Here is a 23,109-nt window from a genome sequence, read left to right on the forward strand (position 1 = left end):
TCATTCTGCCCGGACACTGAGGTCCAGCACTGAGGGCCTTCTGGTGGTTCCCTCACTGCGAGAAGCCAAGTTACAGGGAACCAGGGAGAGGGCCTTCTTGGTAGTGGCACTTGCCCTGTGGAAAGCCCTCCCACCAGATGTCAAAGAGAAAAATAACCAAACTTTTAGAAGACATCTGAAGGCAGCCCTGTTTGGGGAAGCTTTTAATGTTTAATAGGTTATTGTATTTTAGGGTTCTGTTGGAAGCCACCCAGAGTGGCTGGGGAAACCCAGCCAGATGGGCGTGGTATAAATAAATAAATAAATAAATAAATAAATAAATAATTGTTAAGATTGATATTAGGAACAAGGGCAGAGTGGGGGAATAAATATGTACATTGGGATCTGTTACCCCTGTGGATCCTGCTACCTGAGATAGTCACCTCACCCTGCCTCATGGGTGGGCCAGGCCTGTCCATTAGTCTGTATGATCACAGAAATGCAGACTTGTCAAATGGTCCCAATAACTTCACAATGCTTCAATTGCCTTTTATTGAAGGAGAATTTTCATGCTGCTAGAACTTCTATGAAAATTCTACAATTAGTGCAAATATCGCTATCAATATTAGAATACCCTGTGGTTATTTGGGCATATATGCAGTCGGCTGGTAAGTGCCTTACATGATATGAAAAGGCAAGGTGGTCAAATTAGAAACATGGTCATATGCTATGAATGCATTTGATGCCATCTTTGACTTTGCAATCATGAAGAATTTGGTTCTGTTAATAGTTTCTGTTGCCTTTTAGAATGTGCTGAGAGAACTGGAAAGGAAGAAGGTTGATCTTAACAGTGTAACAGAGAGTAGTGCAGTACTTCAGACCTTAGTGGAAGGCAGTGAGACGACTTTGGAGGAAAAGCTCTGTGTTCTTAATGCTGGATGGAGTAGAGTCCGAACTTGGACGGAAGATTGGTGCAATACGCTTTTGGTAAGCTTATATGCAATTTTTACTTTACAATATTTGCTGCCTTTAAAAATATTTTTTTATTAGCTGAGTTATCTGTCTGACATTAAGATTTCCAAAGTTTAATTAGCTTCAGCAGAATAAGGTACATTATGATAGCCTTCTCACTGTGTGTACTGTCACAAAGCATAGAAATTCCTGTGAAGAGAGAAGATATCAGCATGCCGAGTAGATGTAGGATTGAAGATACTTAATAAGAAAGGTGAGGGGCCAATATAATTTTAAAATGTGTCATGAATTTTAGAATATCATTTCGCTCAGTTTAAAATGTGCCTACCTGAACTTTGTAAGATTCTTGCTATCTAAACGGCCAGTTTTAATAGCCTTTACTTTTTGACATGAATATGTTGTAGCCATAATCCCAAAGAAAATATTAAGAGAATCTAATGCACCCATGGCAGTTTAATTCATTCTTGTGTCCTCTCTGATCTCTGTTGTGAGTTATCTATTTATCTGTCAGCTCCCTGTTTTGAAGTCATTCACAATCAAGACTGATCATCTATAATATCTCTGAAGCTCTCTTCAGACATTTGCCTGAATATGTGTAGGATTAATGAGGTGGGAGGGGTTTCGCATATGATCCCCACCCCAAACTTCACTGTATGCACCAGTTCCCATTCCTGGAATGAGAGGAAGACAAGGCAGAAGTTCAGATCATGGGAGAATTCCAGTGCTTAGAATCTTCATTCAGATGTTTCCCTTCCATGTCAGAAGTTCTGAACGGGGAATGGGTATCTGTGAGGATATGCATTCAAACAAACATCTGAAGGTTTAAAAAAGTAAAAATCTTTCCTGGGTATCTTTCCAAAATCACCCTTGGTCTCCTTGATACATTACAGGGAATAGGGGAAATGTGATATTGTTGCTCTTGCTTGATCTCTCAGTGGCTTTTGATACTGCAGTATCCTCCTGGACCATCTTCATGAGTGGGGGACTGATGGAACTATGGGGCCAGGTTTATAGAATAGCATTGGGGGAATTATGTGCCAGCCTCCTGCCAATTGTGCTGTTCATTGCTGCAGGGCAATAAGGCATATTATGATAGCCTTCTCACCATGTGTTCCCAGTGCTGTTCAATATCTATAAGAAGCTGCTGTGAGTGGTAATTGGGAGATTTGGGGCACGGTGCCATCAGATTGCTGATGATGCCCAGCTCTATTTCTGTTACACCTGAATCAGGAAAGGCTGTGGCTGTTTTAAACTGGTGCCTGGATGCAGTGATGGGCTGAATGAAGGGCAACAAACTGAGACTGAATCCTAGCTAGATGGGGGACTGTGGTGAGTGGCTCCCAGGTACAGGAGTTGGGGAGTTTACTGGTTCTGGTTGGGGTTGCACTCCTCTGAAGGAACAAGTTTATAGTTTGGGGGTGCTCCTCGATCCATCACTGGAAGCTCAGGTGATCTCTGTGGGGATGCCTGTTATCAGCTTAAGCTGTACGGCAACTGCACCCTTTCCAGGACATGGATAGTTTAGCCGCTATTGTTCATGCGCTGGTAACCTCAGAATTTATGTTGAATCAAAGCATAAGGTGAACACACTACATAATTTCACCACTGCTTTAAAAGTTGCTACCTTTGCTTCTTTCTCTACACTTTTGCAATCTGAAAACCTTTGCTATAAAGTGTTACTATCAGAATAAACCAGTTCTTTAAAAATCAAGAACTTTTGGAAATCCAATTTCACAACTATGTATTCTTTTATCAGTGAAATAATCATTTATGTAAAGTTGACAGAAAGCAATCTATAATGAGCAGCGTTGTTTGAATATGTTAAGGATTTGTTATGTGTTTGAGCATACTGGTTTATTCATTGGCTATAATAATAATAATAATAATTTATTATTTATACCCCGCCCATCTGGCTGGGTTTCCCCAACCACTCTGGGCGGCTTCTAAAAGAATATTAAAATACTGTGATACATCAAACATTAAAAGCTTCCCTAAACAGGGCTGCCTTCAGATGTCTTCTAAAAGTCTGGTAGTTGTTGTTCTCTTTGACATCTGGTGGGAGGGCATTCCACAGGGAGGGAGCCACTACCGAGAAGGCCCTCTGCCTGGTTCCCTGTAACTTGGCTTCTTGCAGTGAGGGAACCGCCAAAAGGCCCTCGGTGCTGGACCTCAGTGTCCGGGTAGAACGATGGGGGTGGAGACGCTCCTTCAGGTATACTGGACCGAGGCCATTTAGGGCTTTAAAGGCCAGCACCAACACTTTGAATTGTGCTCGGAAACGTACTGGGAGCCAATGTAGGTCTTTCAAGACCGGTGTTATATGGTCTCGGCGGCAGCTCCCAGTCACCAGTCTGGCTGCTGCATTCTGGATTAGTTGTAGTTTCCGGGTCACCTTCAAAGGTAGCCCCATGTAGAGCGCATTGCAGTAGTCCAAGCGGGAGATAACCAGAGCATGCACCACTCTGGCGAGGCAGTCCGCGGGCAGATAGGGTCTCAGGCTACGTACCAGATGGAGCTGGTACACAGCTGCCCTGGACACGGATTTAACCTGTGCCTCCATGGACAGCTGTGAGTCCAAAATGACTCCCAGGCTGCGCACCTGGTCCTTCAGGGGCACAGTTACCCCATTCAGGACCAGGAATCCTCCATACCTGCCCGCCTCCTGTCCCCCAGAAACAGTATTCTGTCTTGTCAGGATTCAATCTCAATCTGTTTGCCGCCATCCATCCTCCAACCGCCTCCAGACACTCACACAGAACCGTCACCGCCTTCACTGGTTCTGATTTGAAAGAGAGGTAGAGCTGGGTATCATCCGCATACTGATGAACACCCAGCCCAAACCTCCTGATGATCTCTCCCAGCGGCTGCATGTAGATGTTGAAAAGAGGACAGAACCCTGGGGGAGAGGACAGAACCCTGAGGCACCCCACAAGTGAGAGCCCAGGGGTCTGAACACTCATCCCCCCCACCACTTTCTGAACACGGCCCAGGAGGAAGGAGCGGAACCACTGTATAACAGTGCCCCCAGCTCCCAGCCCCTCAAGACGGTCCAGAAGGATGTTATGGTCGATGGTATCAAATGCCGCTGAGAGATCCAGCAGAACTAGGAAACAGCTCTCACCTTTGTTCCTAGCCCACTGGAGATCATCAACCAGTGCGACCAAGGCAGTTTCAAATGGTCCGCTTCTTCCAGGCGTGCCTGGAGTTGTTCAGCAACCACTCGCTCAATCACCTTGCCCAAGAATGGAAGATTTGAGACTGGGCGATAGTTGGCCATCGTGGCCGCATCTACAGATGGTTTTTTAAGAAGCGGTTTAATAACCGCCTCTTTCAGTGGGTCTGGGAAGGCTCCCTCACGGAGCCTTGTTATGATGTGGGGATATGAATGCTGCATATTTTCTATGCTCTTTGGGGAAGTATGTTCTTAGGGAGAGGTGAAGTGGGTCTGGGCAGGCTTTATCCTGTAGCAAAAATATGGATGCAGGAGATAGAAAATAGTGCAAAAAGGGATAGGATGTGGATTTAATACCTTTTAAATTTTAGTCTAATTTTCTTTTTGAATTGAGTTACAGATAGGTAGCCGTGTTGGTTTGCCATAGTCAAAATAAAAAAAATTCCTTCCAGTAGCACTGGAAGTGCTACTGGAAGGATTTATTTTTTTTGAATTGAGTATGCAAATTTATTGTAAACTGTCCAGAGGTCTTGGCATGGACTGGACCAGAAATCTAAATAAATGTAGTGATGACTATCTATTGCTAAGTGTTTCCTGTTAATATGCAGCATTTTTTCATTTTATTGATCATTCTCTAGGTATTTCTTTCATTGATTTATCCTTGTCTTTGCTGTCCAGAATCACCAAAGTCAACTGGAGATTTTTGATGAGAATGTCGCCCACATAAGCACTTGGCTGTACCAAGCTGAAGCCCTGTTGGATGAGATTGAGAAAAAGCCAGCCAGCAAGAAAGAAGAGACAGTGAAGGTGGCAAACCTAATCTCTTACTGACATGGCTTATACAGTAATAGTATATTTTGGTTCCAAATGAAACTCCGCCAAATCTCTTGGTTGATAACTCTCTTGCTGCACTCCCACCTGTTTTATCCTGCTGTGTACTGAACACTAAGCTTGTGCTGTTTTTCCCCTCTTCTCAGCGTCTAACATCAGAATTGGATGATGTTAGTCTCAGAGTAGATAATGTGCGTGACCAAGCTATTGTCCTGATGAATGGCCGTGGTGTGTCATGCCGTGAGCTGGTAGAGCCGAAGCTGGCTGAACTGAACAGGAACTTTGAGAAGGTATCGCAGCACATCAGAAGTGCTAAGGTGAGGATGGAAGATGTTGTGCAAAACAAGGATGTTGCTTCATGATCCCAAAGCATTGATTTCTTCCCATTTTGAAGTCCATATGTTAAGGGGAATGTAAGTTGAGCAGTTAATGTGCATATCAACTGGCCAGTGTGTACATTCACTGGGTCTCGTGGAGAATGTGCACACAACCCTTCCATGAAAAGGAAATTGTGCGCATTTCCTGGTCAATATACATAAGCCCCCAAAGGCCTCAGAGAATGTGCATATTTCAGAGAAAGAATCAGCTGATGTGCAAAAAACAGGCCATTGTGGACATTCACCAGGCCTCATAGAGACTGTGCACATAATCCTTCCATGAAGATGGAATTATGCACATTTCCTCGTCAGTAGACATAATCCCTAACAGCCCTTGGGTAATGTGCCCATATTGACTGGATTTTGCATTCCCCTTAAGATCCTTGATCAGTTCTTAATGCTTTGGTGGAATGAATGCTACTTAGTTATTTTTAGAGCTCAGCTAGGTGCAAACTCCTATTTTGATAACAAGTGTATGTGGTAGGGAAGCTGCTTCTTAGTATATTATTAATGAGCTGGTTGGTTATGATTAATTTTTTTTTGGCTGGGGAGAAAGGTTTTGATGATAACTTAGAGAAAGATAGTACATTGCTGTACTTTGACAAACAAATATCTGCTTGCCTTTGACAAGATATATTGTTTAAGTAATACTTCTTGGGTGTTCTTTTTTTAAAAAGCACACACACATTTAATTTACAAAATGTTACCAGTTTAGTGGATAGGGTACATAACACTAAGCTTGAGATCCAGCATAACACTAGCACAAGATGACTGAGAACTTGTTCTTGAACAAGTGGTATCACACAAGCTTAACTGTCACCAAGTATCAAAATAACAGTGGTTGTGCTAAGGATTTCGCAACATCTTTTACAGAATACAACTGTTGCAGTGCACTAAGAATGAGGCTCCCACTTGCAGAATGCCTGTTCCTTGAACAGGCTGTTACAACTGGATGTCACCCGTTGGCTTTTGATATGCCTCCAACTCTCCAGAAGCATATAAGCTAGGCCTTGAGTATCCTAATTACTCATGACTAGGCATTTCCTTAGCCTGGGTCTCTGGGAATGGGAATCAGCTTATCACTCTCAGCCTTATTCTGCGTTCTTAGGTGCAGCTTAGTATTTTTCATTTTTCAACTGAGCCAGTGAAACAGGATAATCTGTAGCCTAAGTTCTCCTACACTGCAAAATCTGATTCTGAATGTGATGTTCATGTGCAACTTTACTGATGCAGTTATTTAGGCATTAATCAATGTGTGTTTTTTGTCTTCCCATTTGCCATCAGATGCTTTTCAGTCAGGAAGCTCATAAAGTGTTTGTCAAGCAAGGGACCCATGGAATTGCAGTGGATTCTGCAGACATTGATAAATTCGAAAGTGAGTTACAGGATATGCTGAAGGTTGTAGAGAAACACATGGAATCAAAGGAAGATGATGAAAAGGTGTGTGAGATTAGAATGAAGCAGATTATTGCACTTGCCTCTATTAAACATATTTTCAGCTATTCTTCTGTACATTTTTATGCATGTTTCTCTTCACAGATACTGGGTTGTGTTCAGTGTAGCACTTGTGTGAGCGGAATGAATTATGCTGCAGAAAGGGACTTTCCATCCTTTCCCTCCCCCTGTGCACCCCCTAAACCTTTCCTGGGGATTCCCCCAACATTCTAGAGCAGATTTTGGGAAGGTGTAGGGTGGATGTGGTTAGGAGAAGGAAGAGTCCCATTACACAAATGGAAGTTGTTCTGTTCATGCATTTTTATTTTTATTTTAGTTGAATACTGCCCATTATATCCATTTTGAGAGGAAGGGGAATATTTTCCCTTAAAGTATCATTAACGGTTTAGTGTTCTTGTGCTGTTATCATTTTAGTTGGATGAAGAGAGGGCTCAAATTGAGGATGTTCTACAAAAAGGTGAAAAGCTACTGCAACAGCCAATGGAAGAGAGCAGGCATGAGAGAATTCGTTTGCAGCTTCTGCTTCTGCAGACCAGGCAAAGCAGCGCTAAGGTGAAGCTATTGTGTTCTCCCTCCACCCACCCATCCAATAGGATAGACATCTGCAGTATAGTTTCCTCTCTCCTAAGCAACATGTGCCTGCCTGCATCAGAAAACTCTGTAACTCTCATGCACACACCCATGTCCAACTTCTGATTTTTCATTTCATTGACACAGATGTCTTTTCAAGCCAGGTGCACATGGCTTTCCACTTCTGATATATTGGAATCTTTTCTCTCATCACCCTGAAACTAGGATGGTTAAATGAATGAATTAGTCATTAAATGTTTTAGTTCTGCCCCAAACCCAGTACTCTCTGCACACAAATATTCTTCTGTATGAATTTGATCTTCTGAGTTAGCTCTTTACCCACTTTCAATGGAAGAAAGAAAATATGCTTATAGGTGCATGTGCCATTGAAACTGGGTGAGGGATCGGGGCCAATTAGATCTGCAGTTGCCTCCATATTAAAAAAAATATGTTAATATTGGGTAAAATTGTTCAGCTCTTTTATTCTTGTCTGTGACTGATGAAAGGCAGAGCCCTGTTTCTAATTCCCTGTCATCTTCCCCAATGGAACCAGAGAGTTCCATATTAGGCTCATAGAAAGTGAGTAGGTATTAGCCCCCGCCCCCAGCCACAACTTAATTTACACCAGCATGATGGTAAGGGAAATGGGGGTGGGACAGAAGAGGGGTTGCATATTTTTTTTAATTTCTGGATTACTGATGTAACATTCAGCACTTGAGAAGACTCTTCTTCAACCTGGCAAGATCCTATTTTGCCTCAGATGCCTTCAAGGAGCCCCACCTCCAGCCGAGGATTGGGGAACCATTTAAATTTGGTGCCTGGGAAATAGGCAAATTGATCCTTGGCAGAATTATTTTTCAAAGACAGAAATTGGTGATTGTGGCAGCATGCAATATCCACCCAGCTCCCTGCCAGATGCTGTTTGGGGTCGTAATTGTCAACAAATACTTTTGCCATTTCAGCTTGCACTTCTTTTGTAGATTCTAAACATCTGTGATTGAACATACACAACTGCTTTTCTGCTGCTTCTGTCAACCATTTGCTTTATATTCCCTTCATTCTTTGCTTATAGGAACTTAGGTCGTTACAAAGGAGACAGGTGGTGGAGCTCTCTCCTTCATTCTCCCAATATAAGACAGAACAAGATAGTCATTTGCACTGGCTCAATGAGACAGATGGAAGCCTTTCTGGAACAGAGGAAGCAGAAGATGAGGGGAGGTTGCAGGTAGATCTTATTTATTGTGAAAAAAATATTTTAAAAACTTTCCCCTTAAGTTACACTAACAGACCATCTAGCCAATATACTTTCACTACCAGTACTGTAACTGTTACTAGAGGATGGGTGGTTTTTTTTAGGTTTTTTGTCAACAATGTCATCATATTATTGACAAAATAAAATTGTCAATAAATTCTAAAATGGACCACTGCACAAAATTTACCCTTTGGTAAAGGGCGCTGATAAAGGATCTGTCCATCTAGCTGGAGTTTAATGTTTTAGACCCCACTAAGGAAGAAGACACGTTCCTGTAACTGGGCTACAAGAACTTGCCATCTCTTTTTGAAATGTTACATTGGCCATTAACACATTCAGTTGTGAGTGGATCCAGCAATGTTATGACTGGGTTTTGAGGCTAGATCTGTACAGGGTAGCGAAAGATCAGATTCGAAAGCATATTTACTTACATTCAGGTTGCTGCATTTCAGATAAATTATTTATCAATAGCATGTGAAATCTTGAGAGAAGTAGATCTTCTTTATCTATTTACTATATTTTCAGTCTTGTTTTTCAGATAAATGTCTGCTAATGTGTCTCATATTAATCAAAGAGAGAAAGAGGGGGAGGGGGACAAGAGAGAGAGAGAATGAGAGAAAGACCTTGTCATTTGGTTTATAAACTACGGTAAAAAGGCAGGAGAAGAGGGAAAAGGTGAAGGAGGGAGATTAGTTATTCAAAGCCAGAACCAAGTGGTGAGCTGTGAGAGGGCATTTATATCCAGTTCAGGCAAGGTTGATCTTCATCTGCTTGAATAGCAATTGGTGACTTTGGTCCCTTTGGCCAATGGATGAGGCCAGAGTGTTCTTTCTTCTTACTTTAGCAGTCCCAGGGGCTAAACACAGCTAAAGCTGAGTATTTTTTCAGGCAGGATGGGGAGAAGTAAGCTCTTTGTAGCTGCTTCTTATTTGGCTGATGGTAAAGGCCAGTTGGTCTCCCTGTTGCCTCAATGTTTCTTTCGGGAGGTAGTGACCCTAGGTTTCCTGGCTGTTGGCAGAAGCTGGAATGTGCTACTCTTCAATTCTCTGGCCTCAGGACAACTGTGATATCTATGAATGGGAATCTGTGATTATTTTTATCTCTGTTCATTAGCCATCTCTTCTTAAGGCGTTTCCTGGGCCTTTCAAGTTTTCCTTGTGTTCAGATTTTGCTCACAGGTGAGCATGACCAAAGGAGAAGGGTCATATCCTGCTATGTTTCTGGGCAGTTTCTTGAGCCTTGGTAAGCCCTGAGTCAAGTGAACCCCTGATCTGATTTTAATTTGACCACTTACGATTTTATTTTGGATATGTTTAAATTGGATGTATTAAAATCTGGTGTTTAGTCAAATATTTGTGAGAATTTTATTGAGTGCAGTACTGTGATACTGACTTCAGAAAGCTTGTCTGTTTCAATTATTCATACATACAAAGCTTTTCATTTTCCATTTCTAATGCGTCCACTTTTCTCAAATATTTAGTCTGTCATAAGAATTGTTGTTATATTTTATATAATAGTGAGGAGTCGTCTGAAGCAGTAAGTAATTTTTTGGACAAGCTTGTGCATTAGGCAATCTGTCAAATACTTTTGCATTTCTGGTTATGGGACTTTATAATTAAATGAATCAATCTCTTTATGACTCTCCTATAACTTTAAAGCCCAGAGCCAATTATTGAGGAGAACATAGAATGTGAAAGACTCAAATTCAAGCTTATGCAGCTTAGAATAATGATGCCTAAAGTCCTCCCAATTTAGTGCCCTGTTTTGTCAGCAGCTACCTCCATTTCTTTCCATGGAGCTAACAGCAGCTTTAAAGTCAGGGAATTTAGGTTGGGATGATATAGTGTGAGGAGAATGGGTGACAATTATTTTCTTACAAAAAGGGCTGAAATTGGTGAATTAATATGAGAGTGAAGGCGGCCAGCAACAGGTTTGGATCATTTTACCCCACAGAAAATGTATTTAGGAAAAGTACCAGTCGTTGCTTTGTAGCAACAAATCATTTCCCTTCTGCACACTGGACTTCACATAGGAAACCTCCTGTTAAGAATTGATGTCAGCATGCAAATATCAGACAGGGTGGGAGCCTGATTGTCACCCCCATTCTCCTTTGTACAGGTAGTGCTCAAATAATGAAGAGAAATCAAAAAGATGGATTTGCATGTGTAGAGCTGCACCAAGTATTAATCATTGGTTTGCGGTTTATATTTTAAAAATATTTTATATGAATTGCCCCAGTCTATTTTTCTGGCTCAAATGCCCTTTGTGTAGGATCTGGAAATTCATAGCTGTTGTCTTCTCTGAATTGAACCTTGAACATAAGGCTGCTGAGGTTTGAGGTTTTCATTAATTTTTGGCATACTGTAGGTGACAAAACAGCAATTGATCAATAGTACTGCAACTTGTTTAACATTTCTCTGTTGGAGACCTTGTTGATGACCTTCACTCTGCACTGGACTCTGATGAAGATGCAATTCTGTATATGGTGATTCAGAAAAGGAAAAACCATATTTTTGTGCCTGGTTTTGATTGGCTTCATCTTTTAGTGATTAGCCAGTTGGGGATACTGTATTATTTAGCTCATTGCATCTGGCATAAGGTTGGCTTGGTAACCATTCATACACCAAACTGAGCTCCTTGGAGGAAGGGCAGAATACAACTTTGATGAACAGAAGCAGATAATTGTTGTTCCCCTTTGAATGAACTGCCTTTGGGGATCAGACCAAGGTCTGTCTCATCCTGTGTTATGCTTCCAGCGGCAGTTAACCAGATGTCTCTGGAAGCAAGGCATGAAGGTGACCATTTACTGTTGTTTATCACCACTAGCTTATGGTGCTTCAGTTCAACTATTATGCTATTCAGAACCCTGTTCTCTATGAATTTGTCTAATTGATTCTTTTAAACTAGGGTTGGGGAACTCATGGTTTTCCAGAAGTTGATGGGGCTCAGGCACAGCACTTCAAAATACTTTTATTTCCCACATTCTTCCTGATGCTTTCTGCTTTAAAGAAGGAGGAGAGAGAAGCTCCCCAAACAATGATATGCTCTGTATGGAATAAAGTTACAAGACTGATTATATATTTTAACCTTGTTGTATGGCTGCTTTCCTATTTTGAGTTACAGATAGGTAGCCGTGTTGGTCTGCCATAGTCAAAATAAAAAAATTCCTTCCTGTAGCACCTTAAAGACCAACTAAGTTAGTTCTTGGTATAAGCTTTCGTGTGCATGCACACTTCTTCAGATACACAGATACACAGATACACAGTGTATCTGAAGAAGTGTGCATGCACACGGAAGCTTATACCAAGAACTAACTTAGTTGGTCTTTAAGGTGCTACAGGAAGGAATTTTTTTTATTTTTCCTATTTTGAGGAAGCTCTTGCTATCTGTAGGAAAACATGCTTTTTAGTGTTCTCTTTTGACTTAGCTTAGTGTGTCTATAGACATAAAATGTCAGAAGTCATCATGGGCATGCATTAGCCTCCATGCCAACTGAGAATTATAAAAATGAATGTCCACATTTCGAGAACCTGGGAAAAGACTTTCTGTTAATTTAGGATGGTCTATCTCCACCCTTTCCCCATAACTAGAGCTGATAAATTGAGGTGATACTTGCTTGACTGGAGTATATTTGTATTGGTATATAGGGTGATTCATTTTAAAGAAAGTAAATTAAGTTATTGGTGTACCTGCTCTGGACAAAGTAGATATACTTCCTTCTAATTATAACAAGGAGTCACATGGCAGGGATTTTAGTTTGGGGATAGGATTTCAATTTTAAAAACTTGATTTTATCTGGGTAACGTAACTTTCAGGTTACAAACCCTGAAGTGTATACTTCTGGGTTTTGCCACGTGCACATGGCGCAGAAGCACTCTGTGCGCTATGTGTATGCGCAGAAGCGGTGCCTCTAGATGTGGACTTTTGGGGGTATGTATGGACCCCGGAACGAATTAAGTTTATATCTGGAGGGTCCACTGTACAAATAAATGAAATTTGTTTTTATCTTATACTGAAGTTATTTTAAAAGAGCTAAGCTTAAGTTTATTTTTCTTTAGGCAGTCTTGCAGAAGATTCAAGGTCCTCTCTCATCAACAACGAGGGCATCTCCCTTCCCTGCAGAATACCTGGTTGAAATTAACAAGATTTTGCTGGCTATAGCTGATGCTGAGCTCTTGCTGAATGCTCCGGAACTTCATTCTGGTGTCTATGAAGATTTTTCTACTCAGGAAGATTCATTGAAGGTACTAGAAACTGAAACAAAATATTAGAATAGAAAATTGAGTATTAAAAATGGTGATTATTTTCCCCAAACATTCTAACTTGGGTATAAGCATAAGGAAATTCAATGTATTTCTAAATGTTACAAAATTGCTCCTTGATTCATAGGCGCCAATTTTTCTAGCATGGTCACACAATCCTAGTACAATGCTGCCCTGAATTTGTTACACAGCAGCAATTTCATATATTGAAACATAACTGTAAAAGGCCATCCTCCACATGTTGTTTATGGGAAAGGAAAATCACATGATTACTAAAGACTGGCACAATGGTCTTGGGCCTGCTCCTGACATTGTACATGCTGCGTTGCCCTGATGTCCATGCCAGCATTTAGAGTGGGGCCAACTGGTGTGTCCAATGCTTGGGGTAGGGCCAAGGGCACAGACTTGCTCCTTAATGTATGTGCAAGATTTTTTCTTGATCAAGAGTCTGGAAACCAAGCCTCATGATGAGTGGTTGAAGGCATTCTAGATGTTCAGCCTGGTAAAGGGGAGATTGAAAGGAGATATGATAGCCGTCTTCAAATATCTAAAGTGTTGTCACTTGGAGGATGGAGCAAATTTGTTTTCTCCTGCTTTGAAGGGTAGGACCTGAACCAAGGAGTGCAAGTTACAGGAAAGGAGATTCCGTCTAAACCCCGGAAAGAATTTTCTGACAGTAAGAGCTGTTCGGCAGTGGAATGGACTCCCATAAGAGGTGGTGGACTGTCCTTCCTTGGAGGTTTTAAATCAGAAGTTGGAGGGTCATCTGTCATGGATTCTTTAGTTGAGATTCCTGCATTGCAGGGGGTTGGACTAGATGACTCCTGGGGTCCCTTCCAACTCTACAATTATATGATTCTATGAATGGAATATGGGGCAAATAAAATTGTGGAGAACCCATATTGGAAAGAGTTTAAAAGTATTTATTTCATAAAATGTATACAGCACTTGATTGTAATAAACATCAAAGCAGTTTACCAAAAGATAAAACAAGAAAATCAAGAAAAAATTGCAACCTTCCTTTAAAACATACCAAAGTTAAAATACTAAAACAGATTAAAATTGCCTCAACTTTCTAAGCATCTGTGTAGGCTTGACTAAAGAAGAATGTTTTTAGCAGACACTGGAAAGTGTACAGTGGAGGGGCCTGCTTGAGCTCAATAGGCAGGGAGTTCCACGGAGCAGGTGCTACCACACTAAATGACTGAGTTCTTACAAATGCAGATTGGGTATTACATGGCACCTGTAGTAGTGCCAATACATTGTACAAGTACGTTGCAGGTAGTAGTCATTTTGGGGCTGGTCATTGGTATTCTCTCTCCCTCCCTCCCCCTCCCCCTATCCCCCTCCCCTCTCCCCCACCTCAGATCTCTACATATGAGCTTGATCCTTTCATCACATGTATAATGCATTGCCTGAACCAGGACTTGCTATGTTTACTAGATAGTATCATGTCTCCAAGAGCAGGGGGTGGATTGTAGGCTCAAGGAAATTAAATATATTTGATACTTCTCCATTCAGGAGCTATGTGTAAGTGTGTGTGTGTGTGTGAGAGAGAGAGAGAGAGAGAGAGAGAGAGAGAGAGAGATTAACATTTGATAATTTACTTTTTAAGAATGAAAGTTAGTACATGCTCAGACAAAATAAACAGAAAGCATTGTCTTTGGGCTCTTAAGCTCATTGGATACAAATCTATTTTTACCCTTAGTAAGATGTTATAGAAGAACCCATTGTGGTTTAAAAAATAATTAGGGAAAGAAACCTATACTAACAGTGTTAAAATTACGTTGTTCATGCTTTTTGCAATCCAATCAAAGGGTTCAATTTGTCAAGTTGGCAGTCATCCTTGAGGGTATGCTAATACTTCCTTGTAGAGCACTTCAATAGGATTTTTGTCTTTCTATGCTTACAGAACATAAAAGACATATTGGACAAACTTGGGGATCAGATTGCAGTCATTCATGAAAAACATCCAGATGTTATATTGGAAGCATCTGGATCTGAGGCTGTTCAAATAGCAGATTCTCTAATCCAACTGAATGCAGAATGGGACAGAATTAACAGGATGTACAATGATCGTAAATGGTAAGTAAAGGACTACATTTACTTTGTGTTGAAAAACAAACAGTCGTGCACCCAGAAAAGCTGATTTCTGTGATGAAGAAGTGAATCTGTAGGGGAAATTTAATACACCCTGGTGGGGATTTTCTGCTTTGGGCAGAACAATTTTGTTGGGCCTGCCAAGCTTGAGTGATTTTTAAAATTATTATTATTAATAGCTATCATGAAGTTGCTTAGCAATGTCTGTTTTATGAGCAGGCAGGGGCTCTAGGGGTGTTCTTAAGGTCAGGGATCCAAGGTAGTCCAGTATTAAAACTAAAAATTGAAATCCAAAAGGAATTCTTACCAAAAAGACTGATCTCCTACTGGCATCATGGGCTCACTGGATTGGATTGGGCTCTGGCTCCACCCTGGTCACTAGGCAGGAGAAAAATATCTTTGGGAAAGTGGCAGCTCCCAATCAGTTTTTGCTCCTGCCTGTTCTTCAGTAAGCCCTGCCATAGTAATTTTGGTAGCAGTTGGGACCCGCCCTAATTGGGTAAGTTTTGTGATCCCATGATGCCCATGGGAGAGATAGTATGATTGGTACTCACCTGAAGTGTAGATTGCTGATGGCATCATGGGGTCACTGGAACCATGCCCTAATATTGACTGCAAATATTGGTTCTGCTATTACCCACATGCCTTTAAGTTTGCAGTTTGTTCCTATTATTAGGGGAAACTGGGCACCTTTCTTTTCCTTTACTGTTTGTGATGCCAATGACTGTTTGAGCTTGGTGAGACCGCAAAACTTTTTGGGAGCTGCCCACTTCCCAAAGAGTTTTTTCTTCCGCCTCACGACCAGGATGGAGCCCAGAGCCCAACCCAATTCAGTGACCCCATGATGTCATTAGAGATGTACAGTTTAGGTGAGTACCAATAGTACTCTTTCTCATGAATCACAGAAGAAGCTCACTATTCAAGGCTCAACCTCTTCACTCTCAACCTCAACTCTTTCTCCTTTTCTCTCTATACGTTAGTGTTTAGCTTAGCTTTACTGTTTCCTTCACAGCAAAGCTCTATTCCCAGGACACAGAAAGCAAGATGGGAATGCTAGGGCTGCACATCTTCCTCCTTATTTTTGGTCTGATTATCTGTGGGGTGGGCAGGGTCCTCCCTACTCTTAGGGATAGTTGTGGCCCTCTCTAACAAGAATTTCCTGGGTCCCTATAAGTAGCTATAGAATGAAAGATGCCCCAACTTACAGCCCAATTGCTGGATGGTATAGAAAAAGAAAAATCCCACCAAAGGCAAACAGTACAAGATGTATGCTATTCTGCCTTTAACCATCAATTGAAATTAATGTTCATTTCCCATCAGCCTGTGCCTGGCTGGGTTAAAGGTAAATGTAAAGGGACCCCTGACCATTAGGTCTAGTCGTGGCCGACTCTGGGGTTGCGGCGCTCATCTCGCTTAATTGGCTGAGGGAGCCGGCATACAGCTTCCGCGTCATGTGGCCAGCATGACTAAGCTGCTTCTGGCAAACCAGAGCAGCACACAGAAACGCCGTTTACCTTCCCGCCAGAGCGGTACCTATTTATCTACTTGCACTTTGATGTGCTTTTGAACTGCTAGGTTGGCAGGAGCAGGGACTGAGCAACGGGAGCTCACCCCGTTGCGGGGATTCGAACCGCTGACATTCTGATTGGCAAGCCCTAGGCTCTGTGGTTTACCCCACAATGCCACCCGCGTCCCGCCTGGCTGGGTTACCAAGGTCCTAAAGTCTCTTAAGGAGCTTCCATATGTAGGATTCTGGGATGCTGGGCTTCTATGCTATTATGTAGAAGGTGGACATTGTGACGCGGCAGCTAAAAAAGCCAATGCAATTCTGGGCTGCATCAATAGGAGTATAGCATCTAGATCAAGGGAAGTAATAGTGCCACTGTATTCTGCTCTGGTCAGACCTCACCTAGAGTACTGTGTCCAGTTCTGGGCACCACAGTTCAAGAAGGACACTGACAAACTGGAACGTGTCCAGAGGAGGGCAACCAAAATGGTCAAAGGCCTGGAAACGATGCCGTATGAGGAACGGCTAAGGGAGCTGGGCATGTTTAGCCTGGAGAAGAGGAGGTTAAGGGGTGATATGATAGCCATGTTCAAATATATAAAAGGATGTCACATAGAGGAGGGAGAAAGGTTGTTTTCTGCTGCTCCAGAGAAGCGGACACGGAGCAATGGATCCAAACTACAAGAAAGAAGATTCCACCTAAACATTAGGAAGAACTTCCTGACAGTAAGAGCTGTTCGACAGTGGAATTTGCTGCCAAGGAGTGTGGTGAAGTCTCCTTCTTTGGAGGTCTTTAAGCAGAGGCTTGACAACCATATGTCAGGAGTGCTCTGATGGTGTTTCCTGCTTGGCAGGGGGTTGGACTCGATGGCCCTTGTGGTCTCTTCCAACTCTATGATTCTATGATTCTATGATTCTATGACATAGCAGACGACACAGAGATTTCTCCAAGTAGTTCTTTATAAGCAAGCTGGAACTGAACTGCACTGAGCACAGCTCAACCGGCCTGCTTTTACAGGCAGCCGGCTGTCAACATTGTAACTACAACAGCCCAAGATTTCCCACTTAAATTAACTTAAGTTGGACCTGAGTGAAAACTCTATACACAATACCCCCTGGTGGCCAGGGTGACAACTTCAGTACATAACTGCTATATGGGCTGATCCACCACCATTTCCAAACAAGTAGCAATTTGAAGTTCCGGGCAATATTCCTCTGCATATTTGAATCTTCCCAATCCTTTTGGAAACTTCAGTAATCTGTAAGTTAACAGTTAAGCAGCCAAACCACTCTTCCTATTTAAAAAGATAAATTAAACCTTCGCAGTTAATTGGTGCAGTACAACAGATTGACTTTCTAGCTGATTCATTGAAGGGTAAGACATTCCTTGAATCTCATAAATATTGCATCTTATTTAGCATCTTATTTAAAATGTGACTGGGCTTGTTAAGCATTCCTTTGAGGCTAAGGCTTGTAACATTTCAAGTAGTGTTTACAAGTACTGTTGACAGGTTTTATTTTATGTACCGTATTTTTCGCTCTATAGGACGCACCGGATCATAGAATGCACCGGACCATAGGAGGGGGAGAACAGGAAATTTTTTTTTTTCTTGTTCTCCCCCTCAAAAACAAGGTGCGTTCAAGGTGCATTCAAGAGCAGGTCGGGGAACAGCGCAAAGGCTGCGCGCAGCCTTGCCGCTGCCCCCTGAGCTTCTGGGGCATGGCCGTGGGGGGAAGTGCTGCTTTCCCCCACCGCCAACCTCAAAGATCCCTGAAGCCTTTGGAGCGCAGCTGCACTCCAAAGGCTTGAGGCTTCGGGGACATCCTTTGTAGCCTCCACAGGGCAGCGGGGTGGAGGCACCCTGCCGCCCTGTGGAGGCTTTGTGCAGCCATCCCGAAGCTAGAACAGCGAGACGGAGGGCTGCACAGCGCCCCGTCTCGCTGTTTTGGTTTGGGGACAGCCTTTCAAGCCTCCGCAGCCATCCCAAAGCTAGAACAGCTTCGGGCTGCAGGCAGCTGTCTGCAAGCCTGCGGAGCCTGGCACGCGCTCCTTGGGCTTCGGGCTGCAGGCAGCTGTCCGCAAGCCTGTGGAGAGCTTCCTGAAGCCTGGAGAGCGAGAGGGGTCGGTGTGCACTGACCCCTCTTGCTCTCCAGGCTTCAGCAAAAGCCTGCATTCGCTCCATAGGACGCACACACATTTCCCCTTCATTTTTGGAGGGGAAAAAGTGCGTCCTATAGAGCAAAAAATACGGTAATTCACGGACAGTACAATTTAAGGTCCTGAAGACTGTTAATCAACACTCCCTATATATTATAGGGAGTTGCTTTTACCCATAAAGTTAAAATCAGTCATTATAAAGAAATGAGTTTTATTATAATGATTCATACTGACTTTTGTATCAGTCATGTTTAAATTTTAAATGGATGGGATATTGGACTCCATTATGATCAAATATACTTAGTTGTCAAAGTGCCTTATTATACTCTTTGAATTTGTTACGATTTCCAGTGCTAGAAGTCTTTGAAAGTTTCTTTGGATATCTTCTGCTAGAACGCAAGAATTAGCTGGTCTTCTGTTTGCTGCATTACTCACTCCTGATCCAGACCTCTTAGGGCTCAGTCTTCACACAGACAGAAAACTGATTATCACACTTAGTACTAATTTGTTCCTTGCTCATGTACTAAATTGGGTTGTTTGAGGTGCATTTATATCCAGCATGTATGGGGTATTATGGGAGGGCAATACCTTAGGTGGGGGCCATGTCATGCTCCTTCTAACCAGTTGTTGCCACATTATTTTCTGTGTGGGTAACCTAGTTTCTTCCCAATCCTCTTCATACATTTCCCTCACTAGCTGGATCAGCATATGGGGGAAGGAATGGAGCTATGCGGAGTAGCCTTTCTCCCTGGTTTCTGTGCATACAACAGTACATGAAATGGCTTCCAAATGATCTAGAAGCCTTCATGTGCATGGAAACCTGAAAACCTTTGTGTGCACATGACCCTGTGCTTCAGACTTGGAGGTGTATGGGTGGGGTTAGTCGATGCAGCCTGGCCCCCTTTCATGCGTCTTTTCTGAATATGTCTTTTGCTGGTTCTGCAAATTTTGCTGCAGGACTGGTAACGTACAGCAGTTGATTAGCCGATGGTCACTTACAAACAACTCCAATTGTTTGACATCTCAACCCTTTGTATAAATAGATTGCTTTTAAAGGAGTTGCCTGTATGTTCATGCATTTATTTACTTATAGAGCAACTTACTGTCATTTCTGAAAATAGCACAATCCATTTGTAATACATTGCAAACTGCTCTTGGGGGCATGGTGGGGTGCCAGCACCTGCTCTGCTGCAAAATCTGTAGAACTGATTTTCATGGTGCTCAGTCCTGGAGAAAAACTAGTTCATATGAGCTCACTGCCACATATTTGGCTCATTTCCTACTTTTTCTTGATATGCTGTTAACAACAGTGGGTTTTTGATGTATCTGTGGACAAATTTCATTTTGGAATAAGGGAGATATGACCTTTGTGCAATTTGTTCTGTTGCATCTCAGAATATAGGCTTTGACTATGTCCAATTCCCTTCTGAATGGCAAAAATAGCAGTGGGTGGATTGAATCATAACATTGCTGTGTATAAATCGAGAATAATTAATCATTTTTTTGCATACCAACTGGTGAGTGACACCTAATCAATCTTTATTTTTCATGGTGTTAAATTTTATTTATCACTTGTTGCTCTTTTTGCTAAGTGGCAGTGCTTCTGTTGTCCCCCACCCACTCAATATTGCTCTTTACAAAAGCAACACCCATTCTGCAAGGATATTTCCATTTTGTGGGATTTTTTGTTGCACAAAACACTCTTGCTTTTAGAATATATGCACAGGCAATTAACAGTTTTCCCCTCCCCCTTCTGTTTCTTTTAGTTGCTTTGATAAGTCTGTGGAAGAGTGGAGACAGTTCCATTGTGATCTCAACGATCTCTCCCAGTGGTTAGCAGAAGCGGAAGGGTTGCTGGCTGGGGCCCAAACTCAAGATGGCGGCCTGGATTTAGAAATGGCAAAGATACACCAGCAGGTATCTGATCATGGTTTGTTAAGGTGGTTTGTTAAGAACTTGCTAACATTTTGATTTGGGTCTGGAAACTAATTGTCAGCCAGTGTGAATGCTTCAAAGTGACATGCACAAACATGGGCCAAAAGCTGTTAATAAGTGGATTTCTGCATTCTGTACTAGCCGAAATTTCCAAACAATCTTCAGGCAGCCCCATCTAACCCAGCCCATAAACCACCAACACATGAGTGACAGTTGCCAGGTCTCTATTTCCAGTAGCAGGCATAGGGGTTGTACCAGCCAAAGCTGATGGAAGACATGCTGGACCACAAATGGATAGAAACCTAATGAAAACCCTTGACTCTCAAATTATTAGTGAAGGTGCTTTATACATATGCATATACTGAATTTTACTGAACATATGCATTTTACTGAAAGTCTTATCCCCAATACCCTGGTAAATAAATAAATGTTAAATAACAACACTTTACTGTTCTCCTTAAAAAAACACAACAACTTAATTTTTAAAACAACATAACTTAAGGCATGATCCTTCATGATCTTACATAGACAGAAGTAGTTACACTTACATTTGGCACATTTTAATTTGCTATAACTTCATATAATTTAATTTAGCTACAAAAAGCATTGATAGACCACTGAGTATTGTTTTTATTATTTTTAGAGTGTATCTGATTTTTATAAAAAAAATATTTGAGCTGTATTTTTTTTTTAGCATAGTATATTGTATAGAACAGAGAGATCTCTTTTGACAGTTAATGCTTTTTTCTGGTTGTTAGTGATATGTGAAAGTTTGAGCCTGACTTTCCCTGACTTCCCTCAATTTCCTTGGGTTTCCTGCCATATCTGCAGATCATGGGAACACTGTCCTTAATTAGCCTAGCTGAAATCTTAGTAAGGCTACAGAGAACAGGCAGCATATCTATTCTGAGACAAACTAATGCAGTGTTTTCCCTTCATCCCTACCCCACAAACCAAAATCTGTAGGCAGTATTTCCCCTTTTATCTCAAAGGCATACATGCATACTATGTGAGGAATGCTTAGCCTTCATACTGATTTGATTTCAACAGCATGTCCTTGTACTGTTTGCCTTTGGTAGATTGATATTCATGAATATATTAGCTTACTTTTAATAACAAGTGCCTAATCATTCACTTAAACAACAGTGATTTTTTATTTTATTTTTTAAACGAGCAATGTGTGCCCAAGTCATTGTTTCAGGCTACACGTCAATGTCATATTGGGTAAGCAACAAAATTCAGCTTGGTTTTTATATTTGTGACAGGAACTTGAAGAGGGAGTCAGCAGCCATCAGACCAGCTTTTCGACATTGAACAGAACAGGAGAAGGAATTGTACAGAAGCTCTCTACTACAGATGGAAGCTTCCTGAAGGAGAAACTAGCAGGGTTAAATAATCGCTGGAAAGCCATCACTGCTGAAGTTATGGAAAGACAACAGAGGTAACTGGTTCAGTCAGGTTTTGGGATATCTTAGGAGAAGCATTGGGAACAAGTTTCTCTAGAAGCTCCAAATGACATTGCGTATTTCCTATTTGGTTGAAACGTCCATGCCCTGAATCTGAAAGGTCCCTCAAGGCTCCTTTGAAACAATTAGTGATAATGATGCTGTTTTTAATGTGCATACTTGTTCCATTTCCCCTTGCTCTGTTTTAGGAAATTGCTCTTTCATTTCTTTTAATATACTCTTTGGGTATATGAGTGCTATGTTCATGTTTTGGAATTGCATTTTATCTATTGATGATATTTGCACATTGGCTTTGGTCCTTCTTAGCATACAGGTGGTTAGCAAGGCTAACCCTCCCCCCAGATTTCCTGCAAAAAGGAAACGAGTGCATTCAAGATGCAGCTAGATTAGTCTGTCTGAAGTTGAATTATTAGTTGTGTTGCCATTTTGAAATGTACATTTAAGTTAATATCTATTCCCCACCCCAATCAAAATAAACAAAATGCTAGTTTACCACAGAGGCATAATGTACCAATGTTATAGTCATTTCCACCACCAATCTAGCTTTATGCAGTGCATAGATAATTTAAAAAATACTTGTTTGGCATGATTGAAGACAGTGTGCAAATTCTTTCAATTTCTACACAGAATATGAAATATTGCTGGGAATTGTTTAAAATTAAATACATCTTTTTAGGCCTAAGGCAACCCAGGGAACACTTTAAGCGTTTCTTTACTTGAAGTCACATTGCTGGAGAGAATGTGGAAATGGCACATGAAGAACTTTGTACACTTGAATTGATTTTTTAAATTCAACTTTGTAGTTTTCTATATTAGTAAGCTGTAGATGGAGTGTGTTTTCTTATTGCTTTTACCTTTCTGTATTTATATTGATGTTCTTGTTTTATATTCCACTTTGGGGTTTGCGCCTTAGACTGAAAGGAGAAAATCAACCATTACTAGACTTCACAAGAAACCTAGATGAATTTAGTTGCTGGCTGGAAAACATAGAAAATGCACAGGAAGAGAAGCCTACAATCAGCCGTGAAGAAAATTTGAAGGAATTAATGGCAAGTTAGATAAAAATGATTGCA

General features: G+C 41.5%; 1 protein-coding gene across 3 annotated transcripts in view; it reads left to right on the forward strand.

Annotated features, from left to right (window-relative positions):
• LOC308582803 (utrophin-like) overlaps nucleotides 1-23,109 on the forward strand; it is a 134,241-nt gene extending 111,132 nt beyond the window's left edge. For all 3 annotated transcript variants that reach the window (XM_081186266.1, XM_081186267.1, XM_081186268.1), the window contains exons 35-45: nucleotides 787-966; nucleotides 4,802-4,930; nucleotides 5,101-5,271; nucleotides 6,616-6,771; nucleotides 7,201-7,338; nucleotides 8,429-8,581; nucleotides 12,667-12,852; nucleotides 14,783-14,955; nucleotides 20,402-20,552; nucleotides 21,836-22,011; nucleotides 22,950-23,109. In XM_081186266.1, coding sequence (XP_081042392.1) covers nucleotides 787-966; nucleotides 4,802-4,930; nucleotides 5,101-5,271; nucleotides 6,616-6,771; nucleotides 7,201-7,338; nucleotides 8,429-8,581; nucleotides 12,667-12,852; nucleotides 14,783-14,955; nucleotides 20,402-20,552; nucleotides 21,836-22,011; nucleotides 22,950-23,094 — 1,758 coding nt within the window. In that variant the 3' untranslated portion in view covers nucleotides 23,095-23,109. The remainder of the gene's footprint in view (nucleotides 1-786; nucleotides 967-4,801; nucleotides 4,931-5,100; nucleotides 5,272-6,615; nucleotides 6,772-7,200; nucleotides 7,339-8,428; nucleotides 8,582-12,666; nucleotides 12,853-14,782; nucleotides 14,956-20,401; nucleotides 20,553-21,835; nucleotides 22,012-22,949) is intronic.

The sequence above is a fragment of the Podarcis bocagei genome (genome assembly GCF_964188305.1).
Source record: "Podarcis bocagei genome assembly, chromosome: 3".
Classification (NCBI taxonomy): Eukaryota; Metazoa; Chordata; class Lepidosauria; order Squamata; family Lacertidae; genus Podarcis; species Podarcis bocagei.